The sequence below is a fragment of the Corvus moneduloides genome, chromosome 3 (genome assembly GCF_009650955.1).
Source record: "Corvus moneduloides isolate bCorMon1 chromosome 3, bCorMon1.pri, whole genome shotgun sequence".
NCBI lineage: Eukaryota > Metazoa > Chordata > Aves > Passeriformes > Corvidae > Corvus > Corvus moneduloides.
Window position 1 is genome coordinate 52285443 of NC_045478.1, and position 25264 is coordinate 52310706.

General features: G+C 39.5%; 1 protein-coding gene across 1 annotated transcript in view; it reads left to right on the top strand.

Moving 5' to 3' along the window:
* The window catches only part of SLC35F1 (solute carrier family 35 member F1), a 230306-nt gene that overhangs the window by 112988 nt on the left and 92054 nt on the right, over positions 1 to 25264 (top strand). The window contains exon 2 of the mRNA XM_032101556.1: positions 16516 to 16691. Coding sequence (XP_031957447.1) covers positions 16516 to 16691 — 176 coding nt within the window. The remainder of the gene's footprint in view (positions 1 to 16515; positions 16692 to 25264) is intronic.

Genomic DNA, 25264 nt, shown 5'->3' on the forward strand with positions numbered 1-25264 from the left:
GATTTCACTTTAAAGAATCTGGTTTTCTCTGTGTCCTTTTTCAATTGATTGAAGTAAGAAATAAAGACACAACATCAGGTTCACCTCTAGTGAGACTGGACATGCCATCATTGAATTTTGTCAACGTAAATTTCTTCCACAAGTTACATTCTGACTGCAGTACCTGTATATTTGTGAGAAAAAGAAATGGCCTATAAAATCCCATGTGTATAGATCACAATTGCCACTGTTATAATTGCATCACAAAATAGAGTCATAGAATGGTTTGGGTTGGAAGGGACCTTTAAAACTCATCTAGTCCAACCCACCTGAAAAGAGCAGGGACATCTTCAACTAGATCAGGTTGCTCAGAGCCATATCCAACCTGATCTTGAATGTTTCCAGGGATGAAGCTGGTACCACCTTTCTGTGTAACCTCTTCCAGTTTTTAGTCTGAATCTCCCCCACTTTAGTTTAAAACCATTATCCCTTGTCCTATCTCAACAGGCCAGTTATCTGCAGAACAAGTTCACCAAGGTAGAGGTTTGCTTTTAAAACAAAACCAGTCTAAATTGTGTTCAATTTCTGTCCTGCAACACTGGGAGGAAGATGGAAGAGATTAAAAGAATGGACAAAAGAGGAGGCTGGAGCTGAATCGACATAATTTTTAAATGCCTGATGGGCTTAATCCAGTTTGATGAGAACTGTTTCTTCAGTCAGGAGCAAGGGGGAATGGGATTGTGAGGTTCAGCCTAAGCTGTGTCAGCGAAACAGTAGAAGAAAAGCACAAAGCTTCAGGAAACTGAAGATCAATATATCCAGGCAATGAAAGCATTTTTTATTGCAAAGAACCAAAAGGTGTCACACAAGAAAAGGCTTGCTGAAAATGGAAAAAAGGAAAGTTTAAGGCTTCAGCTTTCCCGAGTAAAAAATAAATTGCAGTTACGAAGAGATGAAGCAACATACTTTTTGCAGGATAAGAAAGTCTTGCCTACAAGGAGTTAGAAGGGGTGAAATCTCCAACACTGGGAGGCACCTTCCACTGGGTTTTCTTGTGGAAACTATATTTGTGTTGCCTCTCCATTCCTGTTCTGCTTCCTACATAAAGTAAGGCTTTCCGGTAGGTGCTCATTTAATATAGAAAGGAGTCCTTTCCCTGAGACTCTGTGACCTGAACAGACACAACAGTGAAGAGTAAATTGAGCAGAAGATATCCATGGGAGGTCTGTGGTAGACTAGATGTGATGAAAAAATCCCCCTCTGCCTGCTTTTCCTGATGCCCACTGCAAGGGTAAGTAAGACTTCTGGACCAAGGACCATAGTTTCCATCCCACAAGCCATCCTGGACTACTAAAGTGCTTCATCTGTCTGACCTTGCAAAAATAATCAGACACCATAGAAAGCCTGAGAGGTATTTGCCATGGGGTCAGGAGGTGCAGGATTGCTGGCTTTTTAACTGTTTGACACTGGTGTGAGACAAGCTCCGCAGACAGTGTGGCCCCAGCATGGCTGCTGCTGCTGCTACACCTTCCAGGTTCCTGGTGCTGGGCACAGGCAGAGGGAGGGCAGAAGTGTCCTAAGGTAGACGAGAGGTGTGATGAGATCTCCACTCCTGTGGTGGATTGACCTTGTTGGCTGACAGGTGCCCACCAAGCTGCTCTCTCACTCCTTCACTTTAGCAGGACAAGGGGAGAAAGTAAGATAAAAAATTCATGGGTTGAGATAAATGTAGGTAATTGATCCCAGGCAGACCCAGGATTACCCCCAAGGACCCTGTGGACAGGTTGTTCTCATTTTAGCTATTTCTTCCCCTACTCAAACAGTGGCAATTCCCAACCCTTCTCATTTCTAGACACTCCTCCTGAAATACCCTCCCAACTGAGTAGTTCAGGAATGCCCTAAACATTCATTAGACTAACCCAAAGATTAAGCAAGCAATTTAGCAAAGATGAAACAAGTGATTACTTTGATGTTTCTCATTGATTTGATCTCTCCCTGTGCTCAGTCAGCAGCTCCTCAGTACCCCAAGCAGTCCCATCTCCATCTTTGGGCATGAAGTGTTTTAAGCAAGTTGTGCAGACAAATTTGCAGGTTTCTTACTGCATATGATCTTCATTTTCTCAGAATGTCATCTGTACAGAGCTGTAAAATCATTGACCTTTGTGGAAGGTTTGTGTTGAAATTAATATTACTGTTGTTATTTCTTCCTTCTCAAAGTCTTGCTGTAGTTTGTTCCACAGTGTAAATTGGATTTTTAATTCTGATCTCTGACTATGAAAAGACATTGTTCATTCTGCTATGTTCTTCTTGAATGAGTGGTTTCTGAAGCCACAGGTCTTGAACTGTTTTAAACTTGAAGAGGATAAATTGATGATATAATGAGTCTTCCTAATATCTGATTTCCATAGTTTGATGAATTTCAATATAGAATGTTTCATTAATATTATATAAGGAAGTGATCTGCAGGCAAATTAAGTGGTTGACTCAGGTATTAAATAATAAAAGCATATAAATTAAATTCAAGCACACAATTAATTACAAGATTAATCTGTCTCATCTGGTCCCATGATATCTCTAAGCATGTCTGCATATTCATAATCATATTAGTTGGGCTTGAAATTATTTTTTAATAAATATATTTATATATAACCTTAATATCATACTGATGATATTCTGTGCCTCACGTAGTCATACAGTGCACACAGGTAAACTGTAATACTTCCCAACAGTGTAAACTGTAAACTAGCAAAAAATAGTGTCTGGGTCTCAGATTGCTGCCCTGTTTGAAGGGCCATGTACTGCCCACCTGTGCATGCAGGAAGGAAGCTGTAGCAGCAATGTGGCATGACTTGATACCAACATTTTCTCATTGACTGCCACTGTTTTGTTCATTTCCCCTGTGAGGCCCTCTGATGTCTGTCCAGGTGCTTGGCCTACTAATCAGACTTAGGGAGCAATAGGAAAATATTCACAAGGAAAAAAATTCATCCTCATCAATTTCATTTGAACATTTGAAGGGCCGTTCTCCTGTCAAATTTGGTTTTGGTGGGTGAAGATATTTTTGCATCTGCAAACAGTCTTCTATGATGTCCTTTCCATCTGTCTTCCCAAGAAAATAAATCTTGACAAAGAACATGTTAGGAAAATGAATCCATGATGCCAGAGGTTTATGTCCAAAAAGGAGACAGAGGAGTCCTGTAACTTTATTTGAATAAAGGGAGAGGCCATGGGCATTTCCCATGGGGTCTCTCAAATTGTTGGGTGATGCAGCCCTTTTTTTATCCTACGTTCCCAGCCCCATTGCCCTCTTCCTTTTCTCCATTGCAGAGTTACTCAGAACGTACAGACTTCCTGGATTGCCTACTCTATGCCCCCCTCTAATACGCACCTCCCTTTTGTTATTTGAAAGAAAGAAAGAAGTACATCTTCTCGTACTAATAGTTTCTTCTGTTACTTCCCTATCTATGAGTTCCTGGCCCTATCTACCAGCTGACTCACACAGTCTGTTTGTAAAAACACGTTCATCTTATTCCTTTCAAACAGAATCTGAAGAAGCACAATGACATCCTGTTTGGTAAATCATGGTCATGGTATTTCACAAGTACCACCGACTTTTCAGTCTTGTTCTGGATTTCCCTGCTCCCGCCTGGGCAGGCCATTGGGATGTTTTGACCTGAGCAAAATTTTCATGGGGGGAACTGAGGGGTGAGTGCAGTGGCCTTAGGAAAGCTCACTCCCAAGTCACAGCAAGTCCTGTTGCACCTGCTTAACTCAGATATAACCATGGATCATCCATGTGTTCAAACTGGGGTTTACAAACAGGACTTTTACAAACTAGTTTAATTCAAACTGAGTTAAATTTTAGTTTATTCCATAAGTAAATGAAGGAAGTAAAGTAAAAGGTAGTTTATTTTGTTACACCTCTGAACTATTTAGGTACTTTACAGCCCCACTTGGCCCTTGTCAGATAACCCCTTCCATACATAAATTAAGCAGTGTGTGATCCTCAAAAGCAACACAGTGATGTTGCAGGATGGTCCACAAGAACATAAGCACTTAGCCCAGCTTGTGTACTGTATATGATGGGTGTGTCACTTGATTCACTTATGCAGCTACGAGAGAATTTCTGGCTTTTCTCAACTTGTCTTATTTCTTGCTAGGCAGAATAAAAAGTCATCAGTGGAAAACATAATGCATATCGTTACAGTGAAATCCAATTTAATGGCTAACTTCAATTCCGAAAGGCAAGGAAATGGAGAGCTATGACTGGGATTTTATCCTTCAGTTATAACTACAGCCTTAGATGCCTTTCAGAGGGGTGATTTCTGCAGAGCAAATGCTATTAAATAACACGGAAATTCTTCCTAATCTTTTTAATGCTAATGGTAGGTTTATGCTTGTATTTTTGTAACAGTAGCAGTCTAAAGCTTTACAGCAGAGTGTCTCAAATGTCATGCTTACACAGAATATGATTTAATCCCTGATTTTTCCTCACACTTTTCATTTCAACTGTTAGACTGACCCCCTGCTCTCTTTTGTGCAAGCACAGATGTGAATTGTGCTGGGAGGGAAAATAAAATAAACTTGCCAGCTGAAGGTTGTGACCGCTCTTGTATATGGCTGGGAGGCAAAAGGTCCTCTGCTGAAGAAAAGCAGCTGGTCTGTGAGGAAGCCTTCCTGTACACCAATGGACTTTTTATTCTGGTTTTGAGAAGCCATCCTTTTGGAGAGATGCCTAAGCTGGAGCAGGATCCTCCATGGCTGCCTTCACAGGAGATGAGCGTCATCAGCGAGAGCAGTTTGAGCCTCGTGCAGGCTGGGTGAAGGAGGTGATTGTCCTGTTGTATGTACTCTGCATTGGTGTGGCTCCACCTTGAGCACTGTGTGTAGTTTTGAGTGCAACCTGGAAGCCAGGGACCAATGTTCTGGCAAATGTCACTTGGTTAATTTCCTTCAAGAGGACCTTACAGCTCCCCTTTTTTCACAAGTTTCATTTTAATTTAAGTGATTCATCATTCTCATTCTTTAGGTCATAGGTGACTACAGTCACGCATTTGGCACTGCAGCAGGATCCTGTAGGCCAAGAATTTCTCTGTCTTGACTCTCTAAAAATCTGCAGCTGGCAACTTCCCAGACCACTTACAATTTATTTATTTTTATTTATTTCAAACACCTTGCAATTCTGAATTCTAATACGACAGCAAAAATGAAACCAGTGACCTTATGTTTTTTCAGCTGAGTCTGTTCCATCATTGTGTGTCAGGTCTGTAGTAAATTTACAGTGTTGATGGAGGCAGTCATGCTGTTTCACCAAATTGAAAGGAAGAGAGGAAGGGAGAGATTTATCTTGGAGCCTAAGGGTAGAACAGTAAACCAGAACCACCACACTCGTACCTAAAAATGAAGAACTTAGTGTTGTTGGACTTTTCATTTGAATTCTCTCCAGTTGTAATTTCCACTTGAAATAGCTTTTTTCTTTTTGAATTATAAGCAGAATGCAGAAGAATGCAGATGCAGAAGTTTGAACCTCCTGTGTAGTTTTGGCTGTGTATTGAACAAACAGCAAAAGCAAGGAGAGGGAGAAGTACTTGCTCTCCACCTCCCTGTAAGGCTGGCTTTGCTGTGCCTTCTTTCACCAAGTGCTTCCTTTCCTGCAAGACCCTTCTGTATCTTAGGAGTAAAAAGGCAGAGAGGACCTGTGAGAGCACCCCTGGGTTATTGCTGAGACAGTTCTGGACTCAAAATGCCTTAGAGGGACCTTGCTTTCAGAAAGGACCAGTAGCAGACAGAGAAGAAAACACCTTCCAAGTCCTGTAAACAGGGCCCTCACAATTGATCCAGCTGGGCCAGGAAGGGTGTAGCCTACCAAAACCCCTCATTACTGTAGCCATAACTGGGGTAGTTAGTGACCCAAACCAGGAATTCACTCTCCAACTGTGCCTCTGCAATTTCTCTAGAGCCAGAGCACAAACTTCTCTTCCAGAAGGTGACACCCAGCTCAGTAAAGCAGACAAACTCTTAAATTGTTTGCCTGAGTGGCTTCGGGGGTCTTGTTCTGAGGACTTAGCTTCACATATTCTGCTTCCTGTGGTGTATCAACCACCAGATCAGTGGTAGATCTATTGGGGGTGTTTTCTGTTTCTCCGTAATGAAGTTGTGCCATCCTGAACTCAGTATACAGGCTTCACAGGCAAGAAGAGGATAGGGAAAGACACTCACCCAAAGGAGGAAAATCCTGGCCTCCGTGCATTAAAGAACTGTTGGGAAAAAAAAATGCATGAAATTTTAATGTCCTTGTGTTTGTCATAATATCCATGAACAAGCAATGTTGAGCATTACTTCTGCTTGAGGGGCTGCAGAATGAGGTAGCAGCAATACAACCCACACATGAGAAAAAGCAAAAGAAGGTCAGAGCCTTGAAGAGCTGAAGTTAGAATGAGCCACAGGCACATGAGCATCTCTCCTTTGAAGTAGATGGAGATTTGGAAAAGTGTGCAATGGCTGAGTGCTGTCCTTGATGAAATGCTAATGTGGGTATCCTTTGTCTTTCTGTACCATGGGTGCAATTAAGGGGCCAATATTCAGGGGCCAACTTCAGGACATTTTTCTTAAGGTTTCTTTTACATGCTTCAAGCATGTAGATTATACAGTTGAAACTCACTGTAAAGAAGATGCAAATTTATGGGAATTGCATATGCCTGCTTGGGGAGAAAATTTGGCCCACAGAAGCATGGTTTTTTGAATTCTGGAACAATTTTCAAGAGCTGCAAAAAAAAAAAAAAAGTAAGTAAAATAGTTGTATTCCAAAGTTTTAAATGTAGTTAGTTTTATCCAAGCAAAACATTTTGCAGAATCCAGGCAGATAAATCTGATTTTTAAATTAAACATTTACATTAGATATTATATGCTCTCTAGAATGAAAAATCATTGTTATTTATTTTGCAGATGCAGTGATATTAAAAAAATATAAAAAAATTCTATCTCTTGTAATAATTGAATTATTAGTTTTAGATCTCCAAAAGCCAGCCATTATATTCATAGATGCATTTTTGCACTTCCAATATTTGTACCTGTATTTTTTTGGCCTCCAGTTTTACAAGTGAGCTATAATTTTTTTAGTTGCCTAATTGTAGATGAACAGTCAGCATTCACAAATGCATATACTTGGAGTTATGAATTTTATGAGGACAGAAATTCAGAAACAATTTTTGCTACTTTCGGGAGCATCAGGAAAAATCTGAAATCATCCATCATACTGACTCAGATACATACTATTTTCTAGGAACTCCAAGCCCATACTTCTGTGTTTCTGACAACACTGAATTAAGTTACAGTAGCATCTATCACTTGAGGAATCTTGAGTCATTTAAAATTGTTTTCCATCAGACCATTCAATCAAGACTGGTTTATCAGTGGCAGGGGTATAGCAGGAGCTGTAATGCTTTTCATCTCATCCTTTATCAACTGTCTCTCAATAGCTCTAAGAGTCCATAAACCCCCATCAGTTTAAACAGTATTAGCACTATACAGTAATGGCAAGAGAGCAGTAGGAAGTGATGTTGTACTTCTTTGGACACTGGTGAGCTATTTTTCTTGATGCTGGGAATCATCCAGGTCTATTACTGTAGGCTTTCAGCTCTTCTGAGAAAATTGGAAGCTAATGATGATCTTAACTGAACTGAAACTTTTAAAACTCTTTCTCATACTATCTAAAGATATTCGTCACTGTATTTATAATGTCCTCAGCCTTAGGCGTAATAACCATTGCAAGTGAGATGAGCTAATGAAATTTGACAGTGAATTTCTTTTCTACAAGAGGTAGAGAGCTGTCAGTCCTTCCACATCCTCATTTCTTTTAACATATGAAAGCTCAGATTGGTGCCTTTAGAAGAGAGTAAAGACAAATAACTATCTCAAAACCACATCTATTTGTGTCCTTTATTCTTGAATGTTAAAAATAACTGAGCAGTGGCTAATGACTGCCTAGATTTCATAGGCAAAAATATATTATTTTCAGGAGCTGTCACATGGATTTCTAGCCTGAGAAATTATAGCTCACTCTTAATACATAATTGAGTCTCTTACTCTATTTCTAAGACTGGAGATATCACTTGTGAATTAATTTCTGGATAATGATGGAAGAAGTTATTTGTTTAAAAGTACCATACTCAGCAGTTGGTGTTTGTAACTAGTTCTGTAAGCTCTTTTATGGAAATTTAATTCTGGCATTTATTATTCCAATCTAGATCAAATATTTATGTATTTATAAATCTTAATTTCTCCAGTCATACTTGGGTAGACAGTGAAATTTACAAAAATGTATGGGCTGAAGCTAGCTTCAGTCAATTTATTTGGCTAAAAGAACCTGAAATACCTTTTATCGCATGGTCATCTATAATTATACTTTCGATTCCATCAAAAAGATTGAAATATTTTCAGTCTATCCAGTACAGGCTGAGAAGTTGCCAAGAACTGTATATGGAGACACCATCATTCTTAAAGAGAAAAAGCCTCTGGGGCTCCAAGTCTGGTGATTTGTACCTGAAAAGGAACCAGGAAATTGCTGATTGGAAGGCAGATGGCTGTTTCAAAACCTAGGCATGTTTTTAGGATAAGCATGTTTTCTTTTTCTTTGTTAGCTCACTGGTAGGATGAAGATGACTGTAAACAAATTGCACCAACACAGACACACACCCTGCCTCCAATTTTCCTGTAATGATTTAGCACTGGCCTCCATCAAGATAATAGCATGTCACCACACCTTCCTTTGCTATCTTTAAACATATATCTTATTCAATAATAATAATTAAAGAAGGAGTGCCTTCTTTGCACTTAGAACCAGTGCAGCAGATGTCTCAACAGTATATAGCTAACTATTAAGTGCAGGGATATGTTTTATCTGCGTAAGAATAGTCTTTAAAAAATTCCAGTTACTAAAGTGTTGTAAAAACATGCTCATATCTATGACCATGTTTGTGTATGTGTGTGAAGTTGGGGTATAAGCTTATGGTAAATTAAACCCATTTTCAAGAATTGCTGTAATTGGCAATATACAAGAATTGGGAAATTTATTCAGTAAAATCTCATCTTAAGAAACTGCTTCAGAGACTCCCTAGGCTTGCTGAATGTGATTCTGCTTTGTTTTCAGCCAAAGTCAACAATCTGGGCTGGTCCCTCAAGCTGTCACTGAAAAGCTTCAGAGCCTGAGTCAGCCACAGGTTTCAGATGTACCTACACCTTAATTTTTAGTGATCTCCCCAAAAGGCTCTTCAAATCAAGCCCAATTGTATTTGAATACAAATTAGAACCTTAATGTCCTGAATAGAAAAACCTCAAAGCAACTAGGAAAGCCAAAAAGCAAAGGATAAGAAACATAGGCAGCTCTCCCCATGCCCAGGGTGTCCTTCCAGCCAAGGCAGTGGCTGCTGGGACTTCTTCAACTCTCGGGAAGTGCTGGCTGTGTGTCCAGGTCTGGCTGTCCCTTTGCTGCCCCTCAGGGCTGTCCCTTGGATGCTGCAATGAGGTGCTGGGCCCTGCTGAGGAAGGAAGCTGTTGAGCTTGATCCCGAGCTGCAATGCAAGTGAGGAGTCGCTGGGGAGGTAGCAAGAGAGGATGATGAGAGCAAGAAAGCACAGAGCTCCCCTCCTACCCCCAGCTTAAGGCACAGAGAATTTCATTTGAGCCTCGGTGGGAGCTTGGGGTACTCTGCAGCTCACTCTGTGGAAAACCCATCCTTTGTGCCGAGATCCAATACAAAGCCTGTACATCATTTAAATGCAATGAAGATTTCAAAATAATGACTCAGTAGGAATTAAGTGATGGATGGGCTTGGTGCTGCATGGGTTTCACTCTGATTTGAAGGATAATATTAGTGTTGTTTTTATTTTAACGCAGTGTGTGGCTTTAGCTGGGATTCAGACTTTGGTATTTCACTCTTCAGCAATGGCTTGATACCTATATTCTGAAAATATTTTACATTGGTTTGTTCTTCCTTGCCAGAAATATTAAAACTGTCTTTTATTTAGACATACAAGTCCACTGTATTTTCTTGGGACATCATCTAGAATGACTGCGGAGAATGTAGACTATGGGAGTAGTTGACCAATAGAATAACATGGCACATCAGCCCATGGTGTTATTATCAGTATATGTGTTGGGCAACTTGGTTGCTATTAGTGCTGTGAACATTTAATTATAGAATATTGGGACTGCCTCTGTAAATTGCTCTAAAGCAGAGTGCAGCAGCCTTGATGCATTAACTGAAGATACTTGCTGCAATCCTTACCTTATTGAGAGAGGCAGAGAGGAGGGAAGGACTGCATGTGCCAACTTGTAGAATTTCTCCCCTGTGTAACAGGCATGTGAGGATAAGGGGAAATAAGAAAAGATAAGTTTCCATGCAAAATTAGTGTAGAATCTTGTTCTCTAGATGCAATCAATTTCAGGGCAATGCAGGACTAATAGGAGACTCCATATGCTTCAAAGCTATTAGAAAATCTGCAGCTTTAGCCTTCAGTGAGAGCTCAGTTGATTGTCCAGAACAAATCTTGTTAATTTATTCTTTCACAAGCTGCCTATGTCAGTGTTAAGTGCAAACCACAAAATACGGAAGTAATGTCCGTGTCCTCATTAAGCAGCTATTCGAGTGGGGGGTGGAGTGGGAACTTAGGAACTCTGCTGCAGTGAAAATAGTCACATTCCATGCTGCTGATGGTAGTTAGTATCTGTGATTTTGACATGTGCTGTTCCTGTTTTTTCTATGGTAATATGCGTCAATATTTCGACCAGATAAGTCAAATCTTAAAATAAGATTCCACATCCACCTGTAAACATTTAAATAAATTTGACTGGATTCCTATAGGGGCATAACTTCAGCTTACTTTGAATCAATGTGAAGTTTTTAAGACCTTGTTTTATTTTTCCTCACGCTTTTATAGAAACACAGTAAAATGCACTCAAGTGAAGAAGCTTGGCAAAATCACAGTGCTGTGACAGACATCATCAACTTCACTATGGCATAGCAGTCGTCAGTCTCTGAATGAAGTGTATCTGTTTTTTCTTTTTTCAAATACACACTTGGAACATTTGGAGCGGTAATTTCGTGTGGCAGTCATTACCGTCCCAGAGAAAGCGCGAGCCTGCCTGCAGGCCTTTTCTAACAGTGCCATCAAGCAGCCTTTCCAGATGTGTTCCTCTAGTGAAATCTTGGCTCAGGAAACAGACTGCCAATCTCTCGTCTTCTGGAGCCTGTGGAATGCTGAAGGATTAACACACCTCATGCTAGAGATTAAAAGTAGTGGTGGCCTCTGTTCTTTACCATCTGAGATACTCTAAAACTGATGCGGTGGGGACTTATCAATGGCAAGATACCAAATAACATGCAAAAGAGAGGAGGGAAAGCAGTTAAATTAAACTGACATAGAGAGTGCTTTAAAACAGGATTTAGTGTCAATTAAACAGGCCTAAATGTTTAAATTACTTGGCCACCCTCTGCATGTCACTGCTTCTCCAGCGTGGCTCTTTCTGAATGTTGCACTGCTTTGATTTTTTATTGTGAGTTGTGTTTCTGTGTTCTGGGGAGGATATGGGAATGAGCTAGTATGCGAAGCTAAATGTTTTAATTTCGTGAAAAATAATTACAGGAGAAGCTGCAGATAGCTGTTTAGTACACTTTATTATGCCAGTGTGTATCTGCTAGCAACCAAGCACTAGCTTCAGAGTTCTTTGATATGAGAATGTCTGCCTTCAGAAGTTTGGCTTTGTCATGGCTGATAAAAAAGGAGATACTCAAGTGACAGAAATTTCCACATGCCTGGAGGAACAAGTTAAAAGGACACCCAGCAGCTACCAGCCCAGACATTTAAACAGAATTAAATGGCTCCCAATGTAAAGATGAGGCTTTGTCTTCTGGCTCCACTTCTAAAGAAGTATATTTTAATTTCTGTTAGTATGCCATGAAAAACCCACTTAGCAACATGAGTTTTTAGGAGTAATTCTGACCTAATTCTCACTTCAAAACACCCATCTGATCCTAGGTTAATGGTTGGACTAGATGACCTTTTCCGGCCTAAATCATTCAATATTTCTATGCATTTGTGAGATCAAAGTTTAGCTACAAGCTGAAGATCTTCCCCTGTTTTAACTTCGTTTGAGAAGGTACTGTTGGTATTAGTGAGGGAAAATGGGATTTTTGAAGAATTGCTTTATTTTGATTTAAATAGAATACAAGTAGAGAAATAGAATAGCACTCAGCTAAAGAGAAAGTGCATCCTGAAAGGCGGAAACCCTCACTTTTATAAAGCTTTATGTAGTGAGCGTCATTTTTTGGTGTTCTGTTTGAAGGCCATCAAACTACACAGCCTTTCTTCAAGATATGAATGAATGTTACTTCCTCAGTGAATGAATGTGCTACTGAAGCCAGCACGATAGACCAAAGGCTTAGGGAAGAAATCATCCTTTGTGCCAGTCTGTCGTGAAACATGAAAAGCAACACAGAAAGTGTTGCAGATAGGAGCCATGTTGCATATTTCAACAGTATTATGATTTTTGGGGAAGATACTTAGGAGTGCCAGACATGACAGCACTGAGTTAATTTCTTTTTACTTTTTCTAAAAGAAATAGTAGGTTTTCTACAGCCATTGAAATCTTCTTTTCAGTGTTTGTTTGCTGCTTCTTCTTAAAAAAGAGAATGGGTATATTATTCTTATCCAGGTATTAAAGGCTCAGGAGTTAAGACTCTTGTCTTATAAGATCATCATTTGCAGGAAAAAAAATAAATGCAGTTAATGTTACCAGCATTTTTTGTAAAATTCAGGCATCTTACATTGGTTATTAGGTTTATCAAAAAATTGTATTTTTCTATATTGCTGCTGACATTGTCATGAATTTAAACAAGTAATTTAAGATTTGTTTCCACTTTTCTGTTTGGAGAGAGATGAGTTGTTCTCTTCCATTCGGCCAAGGCAAAAATGAGCATTTTATTGATCTTGTGATTTGCTTTCTCTTACTTAATTTTCATTTCACCTGTTTCCCTGGTAATGGTTAGTGTGTCACAGCCTACAGTGGTGAGAGAAGGGGCGCACACCAAATCTTCTGTGCCACTGCTTGTCATTCATGTCTGTAAAGGGCATATTTCTAGGGGTGGCAGGAGAGTTTAATGAACAGTCTTAGAAGTAGTTAAATTTTATAAAATGGATCATCTTTGCTTCAAGTCTGAGTATTTCATGGGCATTCGAATTAGTTTTGCTTAAACATCTAACATGCTACTCTTTGCACTGATGAATTAAAAGATTTGTATCTTTCTGTGTCATCCATCAACTGTGAAATGTTTAACTAAATACTAACTGGAAGAGAAGCTTGATTTCGGCGTGAGTTTTCTTACATAATTAGAAATACCAAATGTGTGCAAAAATCAGAGACAAGCAGTATGTATGTACTCAATATCATTTATGTAGTCAGTGTTTTGAAAGACAATGACATTGATGGTACTACTTGCACTTGGATTCCCACAAAGTAGATTTCTGCATTTTTTACATTCAGTTTTTGTCCAAAAGACAATTTTTACTCAAAAGCTCTTTCAAGTTACAGAGATTATACTCATCCAGCCTTTACTTACAGACTTGGAAGTGTTTAGGTTCACAGTCTTGAATCTTGTCCATGTTTGTATTTACTGAGCTCCAATTACCCTTTGTGTTCAATAATACAATAGCGAGTGGATTTTTGGACATATTTTGTAATTGACAGAAGACATAAAAAGGTATTCTCAATGACTTTTTAGGAATAAGACCGTGAATTTTGAATTACTTTCTTGTTGATAGGTTTATGAAACGTAAAATACAGAAGCTGAGGACAGGCTGTACGTGTTTGTGTATATATATAAGTATGTATATATGTGCTGTAGATATATATATAGATATATATAGATATAGATATATATATATATATCAAGAGACATCAACTCTTTAGGAAAACTGCCACTTGTAGATGTGGTTGAATGACTTGGCAAAGAATCAGCTATGGAAAAACATGGCTGTTCTATAAATTGCAAAATGGCAATGAGAGAATCAAAATGTACACCAGAGAGGGCTACAGCTATCAAACACAGCTTTGAAATTTACCTGGTGTTTTTCAGGTTTTGTTGGTTGGATTTTTAATACAAATGTCAGTACTGATTGGTTAGGTCTGGTGACACACCTGAATATAGAGAGCTGAGCTAAAAATACACCTTTTGTAAGACCTCATCAAACTTTTGACCAGCCTGAAAAAATGTAATGATTAGTGTGGCTCCCAACAGCTAATGGCCCTAGGGAGCAAGAGATATGTTATTGTGAGAATCCTTTCCTGAGAGAGGATGTATTTAGCTTTATGTAAATCTAAGCAGGATCCAAGATGCTTCTCTTCAGAGCAGATGCAGTCCCATAATGAATGTAATACAACTTTCACTCGTAGGCACAGCCAATATACAGGGACACACCTGCATTCCATGTAAAGCAGGCTACTGATTTCCAAACATTTAATTTACTAATGAAATGAAACTATAGAAATGGCAGTAGGCAAGAGGAGAACCCTGCATGAAACTTAATTGCAGAAGGATGTAGGAAACAATATCCAGCTAAATGAAGAACTGTAAACACGTGTGCAAGATTAATATGTGGATTTAAATTGCAGTCACTATTCAAATTTCCTATTCCATGTTAACAGTAGAGCAGGTAACAGCAGCAACTGAGGATCAATAGTGTAGGCAGCATTTGCATCGTGGTCTTGGATGTTACCTCTGTCGAGTGTGTTTGTTTCCCATGGTTGTGTTTGACAGTAGAGTGAGTAATGTGAAAGTGGAGGTAGCAGTAGTAGAGTCTTACTTGCTACTTATCCAGCAGTCTCCCATCAAAACACAGAGTTTAGCACAATAAAGTTTGTTCTTTACTCTGTGTGTCAGGCTGTTTGTCAGCGAGGTATGTTAGCTGAATATAACTACCCAGCCTCCTGTGCTTTCCAGTGTCTGTTTGGTTAAATCATGCCATGACTGACACCGTGACACATTAGTGGGAGGATTGTTTATGAGAAAAAGGGGAAACAAATTTGACACTTGAGTTTACCAAGTTGTGGGAGCACAGATGCTCATCACTGCCAAACATGCAGAGCTGAGGTCAGGGAAATCTGTCAGGGAAAGCAAAGCAGCCTTGAAGCAATATTTCTTTTTCCTGTCTGGCAGAGAACGCGCATGAAATACTGTTATAGCTGAGCAGGGTGCTGCCCTCCTTTCTCTACTCCCTTAGGATTGCCTAGTTCCCTTTCCTCATTCCAGGCTCAAACGAGACATTGCAGAGCATGCTCCTCTCTTTCATGTATTACCCTAGGGAGCTCAGACCCTCTTTTCTGGGGGCTGGTGACAGCAACAGCAGCAGTGGGCAGGGGTCAGACTAGATGTCCCCTTTGGATGCCCTTTTTCTCCCCCTGGCATTGTTTTTGCTTGCTTCTCTACCAGACCAACACTTCTGCATTTCATTCTTCTGCATGGGAAGGTGTAGCTGTGGAGCAGGCCTGGTCAGCACAAGAGTATTGACACATGGGGAACCTGGGAAAACTCTTAGGGGTAATTTAAAAAATACAGATATTCCTGTGTTGTGGGTATAGGAGATATTGTGACAAAATTTAGAGGAGGATTCTTTGTACTCAGTTGGGCTGTGTGGTTAGATGATAAATGCTGTAAGAAGAGTAAAAGAGATGGAGATATTTGGAGGGAAAGGCTCTTTCAGATATAGCAATTTCTTGAGTAAAGAGAAAATTATAGGAAGACAGAGAACATGCGCAAAAGGAGAAACTATTTGAGACCTGTGGGGAAAGAGAATGGGGTTGTAATAGGAGAATGCAGAGGATACTGGAGATGAAAAATAAGAAAAACAGATTAAAGCTAGAAGCCAGAACAAAATACATTTCTAATAACCAGGAGACAGGAAGGGGAAAACTGGAACCTCCTGTTACCATCAAGCAGAAGAGAAAGTAAGCAGTGGGAAAGATTAAAGAAAATATAAAGAGATCTGCATAGTAGTTGGAAAGAATAGTTTATATGATGAAATGTATATTCATCTTGATGGTGAAACATGATCCTTTATCTTTTTCTCTTTGGTTGCTAAGTCCTGAAAGAGCTGTGTTTCCCACTGTGTCTGAATGATACTCCTGGGTCTTTCTGTTAAGGAGGATGCTCAAAGGAAGCAGTGTTGTATTTTGGTTGATTTAAATGATCATTTATCCTTTGTGAAATGTGAAATGCAAAATTAAATGGAAGGGATGTGCCATCTGCTGTTCTTTAACATGTGAATAAAAGCTACTGTGTTGGCGCAATGTTTACGCCCATGATAAGAGCAGAAATAATGGAAATGTTATGTTGGCTCTACCCAGCAGGTCCCCTCATTGACTGAAGCATCATGTTTCTTCCATGTCCCAGAAATGTTGAACATGATTCCTGGAGGAGTATGAGCATTTCCTCCTTAGTGAAGAGGTTGGGTGTTTTATGTCTGTTATTCTCATTCCTTTCAGGGATCTCTTGCTGTCTGTGGCACTTGGCCAGGTACTCTCCCTCCTTATCTGTGGCATTGGTCTCACAAGCAAGTATCTGTCAGAAGATTTCCATGCCAACACACCTGTTTTTCAGAGCTTCCTCAATTATATCCTTCTATTCTTGGTCTACACGACAACACTAGCTGTCAGACAAGGTAAGTGTCTCTCTGGAACTGTTCTGTAGAAAACAGTGGGGATAAAGTCTTTTGCAGAACAACAATAAGCAATATGATTTAGACACATATCCCACTAAAATTTGTTCCATATTACCTAGAAATACACATGGGATGAACTGAAAAAAACCCCAACAAATCTTCATTAGCAAAGAATGAATCATATGATCTTAAGGACTGGGATGCTACCTAAAAGCTAAAAGAAACACCAGTCCTTTTGAATTCTGATTATTCTTGCCTTGCTGGGAAATAATAGTATGCTTTGCATCTTATGTAGACTAAGGAGAGCTCAGATGCAAGCAAAGAAGAGCTTGCTAGTTCTAGTTGCTGATCATGGTAATTCAGTAGTTCACTTATTAGAAAGAAAGAAATAGGAGCCAATTTTTAGCTATTGGGAGCTAGGAGATGAAGGGAGGGATCTCGGGGTGCTCTGTCTCTGGGGTGATGTGTGGGCTGAGCAGCTCTGTGGCCCTGACACTGCTTTGCCACAGGGCCTGTGTAATCAATCTGCCCTCCAAAATGAGAAATGCGTCATAGCGTGCTTTTGTACTGTGTGTCTAATGATCCTTTGTTTGACAGTCTATAGATAATACGGGGGGATGTGCCTTTCCTGCACACATCTCCCTCCTTTGAGATTTTGTGTCTAAATGAGGTGTGGGAAGTCAATGCATTTAAGTAAATTTCTCAGCCCCTTTTTTTTTTTTTTTTTGTAACAATTGTATTTATTCACCTTCACAGAACACGTAGGTTAGAAGCCAAATAAAAGAGAAAAAATATCATGTGTTCTCCTGACATAACGAGGGTAGGACTCTGCAGAGGATAACAACTACAAAATGTATTAGGCCATGGTACATTTATCAGCATACTGAAAAGCTCATGTTTTCTTACAGGAACAATGATTTTTGAATAGTTCTTTGATGTTACATCTTTTAATGTTTTGGGAACAACCCTGAAGCTTAAGCTCTTCAGTCATAGTACAGTCTTGTGATACAATGCTAAAAGTGTTCCAAAGCAGCAAGGACTTAATTTCTATGCAAAAAATGAACAGTCAAAAATATACCTCTGTACTCCAGCACAAAGCACTTAAGTGTATTACAACGTAAGTTTTATAAACATTGGTCCCCACTGACATTTTTCAGAGGCAATGAGAGCCAATCTGCAAGGGAAATGTTGGCTCTTATGTAAGGAGAGATTGCTCAGGCAGTGTTTCTCTGTCTTGGTATTTCAGTTTGTGTAGGGGGAAACATCACCACATACTTTGCTCTGCCAAAGGTTTAAAATGTGTTATTAGTAGCAGCTTTCGGGAGAACTGTGTTTAAAAATAATTATTCTGAGTGTAGGATTGCCTAGATGTTCACAAGTTCTGTCCCAGAAATGTCCTTCTCTGGACTGATTTAGGTATTGTGGAAGGCAAGTCCCTATAACTCTTAAATAGATTTTACTTTTTTGAAAATGCTGGCTCGTGAAAGGGTATACCCATATAGATACTGCATTCTGCTGTGCATTACAGAGGCTAATTTGGAATAATGCTTGATGCCTGGTGTATATTGACATCTAAAAATTGCTAACAGGCACTCTACTTTACTATACATAAATATGTATTTAAAAGGTACTTTATAAATAATTTTCTGACTCTGTTCAAAAATACAGTGGTGGACTAAAGGGAGTTTGTCAGAGATATCTGTTGTGCCAATAAGATAGATTTGGGAAGTAAGTGGGAAAGTGTTAGGGATATGTGGAAAATATTTTCTGGACAAGTGACGAGGGCTGGGGAAGGTGTTTGAATACAGACTGTACAAACAACTAGAACTCACGTAAAGCATACCAGTGGAATTGTCTGGAAAAGGAGCTGTCAAAAAACCCAAAAAGATGGTTTCATGTAAGAAAATCCAAATCAAAATTGGCTGCAGAAGCCATGAAAGCAGTGATCCAGGCATTCAGCATAACATTTCTGCTGGATGGTATAGCACTACACAGCCTATTTATTTACTCGGCATTTAACGTTGCCAAGTGACTGAGCCTGACATTGTCTTTTTGCTTGTGTATTTATTCAAATCCATTATCTGTGTTTGTTCCATTAAGGCAGTTTCTCTAGCAGCTCTAATCATTTGGCTTCGTTAACAGATGGAAATCACATAATAATGATACTAATTTTATAAGGGATGATTCTCTTCTGAGTGCTGAGTGTTGACATCATCAGAAGGCTTTTTTTTTCAAGTACAGTTCTTCTACTCTCTATGCAAGATTGAAAATTTTTTAAATCATTCTCTTTCTCCTTCAGAATTCAAGCCATCATAAGTTGATTTGTAGTAAAAAATGACTGCATCCCTTTGTCTTTTTCTTTCCTTGCTTTCTTAATCCTTGGGATTTTTGCAGAAATGTACTGTTTAAGGAGGTGTCACTTGAGGTAGCCAAAAAAACCCTGAATTCACTGTAGGACTGAAAGCTATAATTTCCTCAGATGTAAAGAGTTCCTCTTTCTTTAAAGGCTTCTTCCAAATTCTGATTTACTCTGGATGCCCTTTGACTTAGCTGTCCCTCACTGTTCATATATACTCCCTGAGTGATAATGAAAAGGTAGAATTTGCACAGGTTTCTGAAAATTGTCATTAGCAGATGATTAAAGTTCCTGAGCTTTTCTGACTAAAGCCTTCTGCAGTGAATGCTCAGCTTCCAGCACCTAAATTTAGCTCATGGGAACCAGCAGCTTCCAGTACATTTTTATATTGTGAGTTGAGATTGTTTTCCAAAATAATTTCATCTCAGTGCTCACTCTAATGGATGCAACGATTAGGACCGTCACCTTGCATTGAATCCACATATTATCAGATAGTGCTGAGAGGCACAGTCCTGAAGGTGTCAGAATCTCTGTGTGTTTAAATCTTAATTTCCATGATAAAAAAGACCCAACAAAAAGCCAAACCAAACCAAAAAAAACCACCAAAAAAACCTCCCCCAAAAACCAAAAAAAAACCCCAAAAACAAAACAAAAAACCAGAAAAACAAAACAAAAAATCCAAACAACAAAACAAACAAAAAAACTCAACCAAAAAAAAAAAAAACCAAAAAAACAAAAAAAAAGAAAAGTTTCAAGGAGTAAAAGTAGACTCAATAGTTTTAAGCAGTGAATTCCATGTAAGTAAGGCTTTTCATCATTCTTGCAATTTTGTTCTCATGACCAAAAAATAAAAATGAAAAAGCCTTGAAGGAGATTTGTGCTTGTGATATTTTCATATGGGCCTTGAAACATGGATACTACTCAGCCACAGATCATGAAAAAGTGAAAGAATTTGTCTAAACTTGGATTTTTCTGATGGAGAAATCCATCTACCCTTTCTATCAGGTGAACAAGTGCAAGTATGAATCTGGAATCTAGAAAAATTTTCCTTTTTTCCTGGATACTTTTGTTCGAGTTTTTGGTTTTTTGTGGTTTGTTTTTTTTTTTATTGTATGTAATTTTAAGTTGAACTCATTTTTGTGCTGAAGAGGTGAGTGTGGAAGTTCTTTGCAGTTAGGAAGGCACAGACTCAGACATGCAGAGATGCCAGCAGCCACTTAGCCACACGTGTGTATCCACCGCAGTGCCCCGTCCAATGCTCATTAATGCACCAGTGCTTAGGTCTGGATATTATTCTTTAGGAGTTTTCTTTGTATGAGAACAATGCCATTATAAAATTAATGTCACTTATGCTGCATTATAAGGCAATTAATGTCATTATGTTTTATCTGGCTGATATGCCAAACATTTAACAGGTAACAAGGACATCCTCAATTCCTTCTCTTGAGGTAGCTTCCTCTCACGCCTGCTGTTTTCACAGCCAAAACTTGTATTTGTCCATGGTAACACCTCTGAGAAGGTTTTAACACATATTATCTCACCTCAGTCTCCTCGTCAGCAGAGGATTCTTCTTAACAAAATCTTGTAGGGATACTTCCCTATGTCCTCTGGGTTATGCGTCATTATTAGTTGAGGAAAAGAAAAACCTTGGCTATCAGTAAGAAAAGCCTCAAATGAGTGAAATGGAGTTGGTGTAGATTAGTTTTAGCACCTTAAAAAGCAGTAAGTGGGAAATTGTCCATAGTGGACCAGAAGGTGTTAATTGCCAACAGCCAACATGGGTGCAAGCATCAGCAGCTTGCCACCAAAAATAAATTACTTCTAAAAGCCACGTCACATATGCTACAAATGAAAACAACACATCTACTAGACATCATTAAAAACAGAAAAAATACAAAACTGCTATTTTTTTGTTACTCTGGAAAACAAGAAATGAGGGAGCAATGGAAGTGTCTTCTGAACAGGTGGGAACCATAAAGCCTTGAGGGCCAGATTCTGCATGAGTAGGGCTCCACATTGAAAGCTGTTCCTTGAATTTTACTGCAACAAGTTACTGAGTATTTTCAGCCCACCAGTACTAAGGGATGGCAATAATTTGCTAGTTCAGAAACACTTTTTATGAATCTCTGTATGTCTGGATGAATTCTGCTTCTAGGCCAAGTGATGAGGTTGTATCACATGTCAGTGGAAATAGAGTTTTCCCTACAGTAACTGTAATGTTTTACATTTGACATATAATCAAAGGTAATTGGTGCCCCTGAGTAAGCAAGAGAGTCCTGTGAGACTGGTAAGATTGCAGACCTGTTACTGGCATAGCATTTTTTTATGCATTTCTATCTCAGGTTGGCTTATGCCATTAGTATCTCAGCCATATGTAATTTCCTGATGTGTCTGCTATTCAAGTGTGCATTTCCATTTAGATACAGGGCAACCCTCCCCAGCATCCCTCCTACTTCACCAAAATTGACCAAAACCACTTGAAGGAAAATAGAATGCTATATAGGAGTTGTTTTTCTTCACTGCAGTGCTTGTCAGCTGTTTATTGAATGACAGAAACGGTAAATGCCTCTTTTTACTTAATTTCATTCCACTAGTAAATGTATATTAATACTAAGGTATTTTATGCACTTAACTTAGGTAGACATAACAGAATTTTTTTAATATCAACACCTTTTTTTGTCGATTGCTGGTAAGAACAATCTTGTTTGTCTGGGAAACAAAGAAAGTATATGATTTAAGCTGATCAAACTGTATTTACTATCATGTACTTTGGACAATACGTGTAGTACCATTGAGATGAAATGTCTTCTGGAAAGGCATCGATCCCGTCAGAATTTCCTCTTCACTGAGGATGACAGGCAGTGATTTTGATTAGAAAAGATCCATTTCATCATTGTTCAGTTTCCTAAGCATGCTCATGCCACTGCTGTAAAACAAAGAGCTTGGTTATCCCTCCAGTCAAATAAAATGTTCAAAGCTGCAGCCAAGCAGCTTTATGGTCCTATCTGCCTGCGATAGAAGGGGTCCTTGGTCCCTCAAGGCAACAACTCAGCCCCCCCACACTGGCCTGCAAACATGTGGCAGATGTTGCAAGAGGCTGTGACATTACCCTTGAAGCACAGGGAAAGGCATGTCCAGCTGGCCCATCTCTTCCACTTGACGAAGGTATATAGAGATAGGACAAGGGGAACTGGCTTTAAACTGAGAGAAAGTAGGTTTACATGCCTCATCCCTGAAGGTGTTTCAGGCCAGATTGGATGGGGATCTGAGAAACCTGGTCTAGTGGCAGGGGTGTTGGAACTGAATGATCTTCAAGGTCTTTTCTAACCCAAAACATTCTCTGATTCTGTGATTCTCACAGCTCTCCCAGTGCAAGGGGACACACTCATTCTGGGTTGTAAAAATGAAACACAGCAGCAAGCAGGGCTTGGAACCAGTGAAAAATAATGACCTTCAGGTCTTTGGTATTCTCATAGCATCACTGCAGAATCTCCCTGCTGTGTTACACACTGCTGTCTGCAATGCACTTTCTCCTAATTACTCTGGGCTTCTAATTAGGGATGCCAAACCGTGTGGGATATGTTTATTATGAAAATGGTCAGCCAAATAGTCCTTTTGTTTGGGCTTTGAAGAGCCCTTTTCATATTCAGAGGGAATTCTGTACTTTAGGAGAAATGAAACTAGAATGCTGGCTATTTACAGGCACTTCAAATTGCAGAGATCTTTTTTCGTAATGTGCAATTTTCAGTTTTGGATAGCATGCTCAGAGGAGCAAGGATTATGATCTGTTATGTATTTGGGATTTGCCTATCACATCATGGACACCACAGCAAGCTAGCTGGAAAAAAACAGTATGACTAGAGCCAGATTTCTGTTCAGTTCCATTTACATAATAATTGTGTTTGTGTTTGAATTTTCATTCTACTTTCAATTGAGTTTTTAAAATTTCCTGCTATAAAATGTTGACTGCTGCTGCTGCTGAATGAACCTTCATTATTTTACTCTGTAGGTGATAACAATTCAGTGAGGTATCAAACTTTTCAAGTATGTATAGTTTTCATAAAGGACCTTGGGATTTTATTCTTTATGATAGTTGCTCTAAACCATAGAATTTCCCTTCCTGGTCCAATGAAGTCTTCTTCCATTCTTAGCCATAATACTAAAACACATGCAATTTCAGTGCAGTATAATTATTACACATAGCTAGAAAGTCAGGGTAAAAAAAAAAAAAAGACCATGTTGGGGATACAAAGATAGGATTAAAATCAATAGACTTGGCCTCTGTCTTTTGTTTTGATTTGTTTGGCTATTCCTAGCAGAGAGGTTGGATGGTATTTTTTAATCCTCAGGGGGTTTTTTCACTGTCAGCTGTTCTTGTCACACTGACCAGCAGACAGATGCTTTTTGCTTTGGCCCTGCTGCTCCTTTCCACCCACACAAAGGACCAGGCATCTCAGGGCTTAGTCAATTTTTGTTTTCATCAGGTGTGTTTTGCTTTGACAGCGGTTTAACAAGGAACAAATAAACACAGAGAGGAATCCTGGCCCCAAACATAGGGCAAATAAAATGGCAGGTAAAGGCTCTAAAGGCCTCTCTGCCCTTTCTTGCTAGAGTTATTTCTCTCAGTGAGGTGCTCCTGATTGTTAGGTTAGGCACTTGCTGTCCAAACCCACAGCATGCATCCTGTGTTACAAAATATCTTTCCTTCTTTTTAATCCTGGCCAAAGCAGCACATTCTACACTCTTGCATGGTATCATTGGAATAAATCATGTACATCCCACAGCACATACAAGCTGAAAATTGGAAAGCACTCTTCCTCTAGGATGCAGGTGGCAGCAGTTAAGTGTGAACACTGTATGTCGTGGTTTAATGATGCAATCACTAATATAATCATGATAACCCCAAAGCAATAAAGGCCTGGTCTAATCAAGCATCCATGCTGTAGTGTTCTCTGTAGTAGTATCTCTTGATCCCTGATGCAGCTAATTCAACCCAGAGAGACCTCTTGTTTTACTGGGTTGCTTTCAAAATAGCTTTGATACTCAAGGAAGTATCCTTTGTGCCATCAGAGAAAAAAGCTGCAAGAGGGCATTGTGTGAAAGGATAGGAACACCTCGTTTTCCCTGTGCCTGCTGATGCAGACAAGAACACAGGAAAAAAAAGGGAGTTCTCTTACCATTCTCTTGACCTAAAAAAGGGAATGGGAGGTCTTGTCCACACAGAGAGTGAATTTGTTCTAAAGTTGCACTCGGGGTACCTGTCCTTGTAAAAAAGTCCCTGGAGGATTCAAATCAGGCAGTTCAGATCACTCTCTCTTCAGGAAGCTCAGACCTGGTCATCTTTCTGGCTGCCAAGTTTATGCCCTCAACCAGTACCTTCCAGACACAGCATTCAGATTTGCACTGTGGTTCAAAGACTGGTGTATATTTTATGAGAGCAAACCCTACAGGCACTAAGTGCAGTGAGGCGTGAACGGGATGCTGAGCTTTAGGCTGGCCAAAGTCCTGGGTGATGAACCATGTTTGCATCAAGATGCTGCATCATTGCTGTGAGGCAATGTCTATACTGAGAATACTACTTCAGAAAAAGGCAGTTTTACCCTGGAGGTAAATGTACATTCATTTTAGGAACATTTAGCCAGCTGTGGCCATTTCATGCCAGTAAGTCCGTAAATAGAAACCACAGATGCAATAAAATGGGAAACATTGCAGTTACTCAGCTCACAGCTGCAAAATCACAGGTAGCTAGTGGAATTTAGCATCACAATGTGGTGTTTCATACTGTCGTGGTTCTTTTAGTGATTCCAGCACCTAAGTCTGAGACCTGAGGCAAATCTACAACATGTATTTGCAAGCATTTATGTTTGGATCAGGATTTAGATTTTGTTGCTAAGCCTGGGAAGCTCCCCCCTTGCTTACTTTTCCTGCCAGTCCTTCGAAGACAGTGCTAATCTGAGCACAAGTAGGTGAGTTTCTGTTTAAGATAAACGTCATGACTAGAAGGATGAGTGGGCAGGCTCGAGGAACCTCTGAGGAAGTGCAGTTTGTACCACTCATGCATCTTGTTGCTTGATCTTTGTCCCCATCTCTGCAGATGCCATTGCATGTATTTGTACCACAGGTTCAGATAGGGACATAAATGTTGTGGATGAAAAAATCAAGGCTTTTGAGCAGGTACAAAGCAAGGTATTGTATGACACAGCCCTGAAAGTACTCA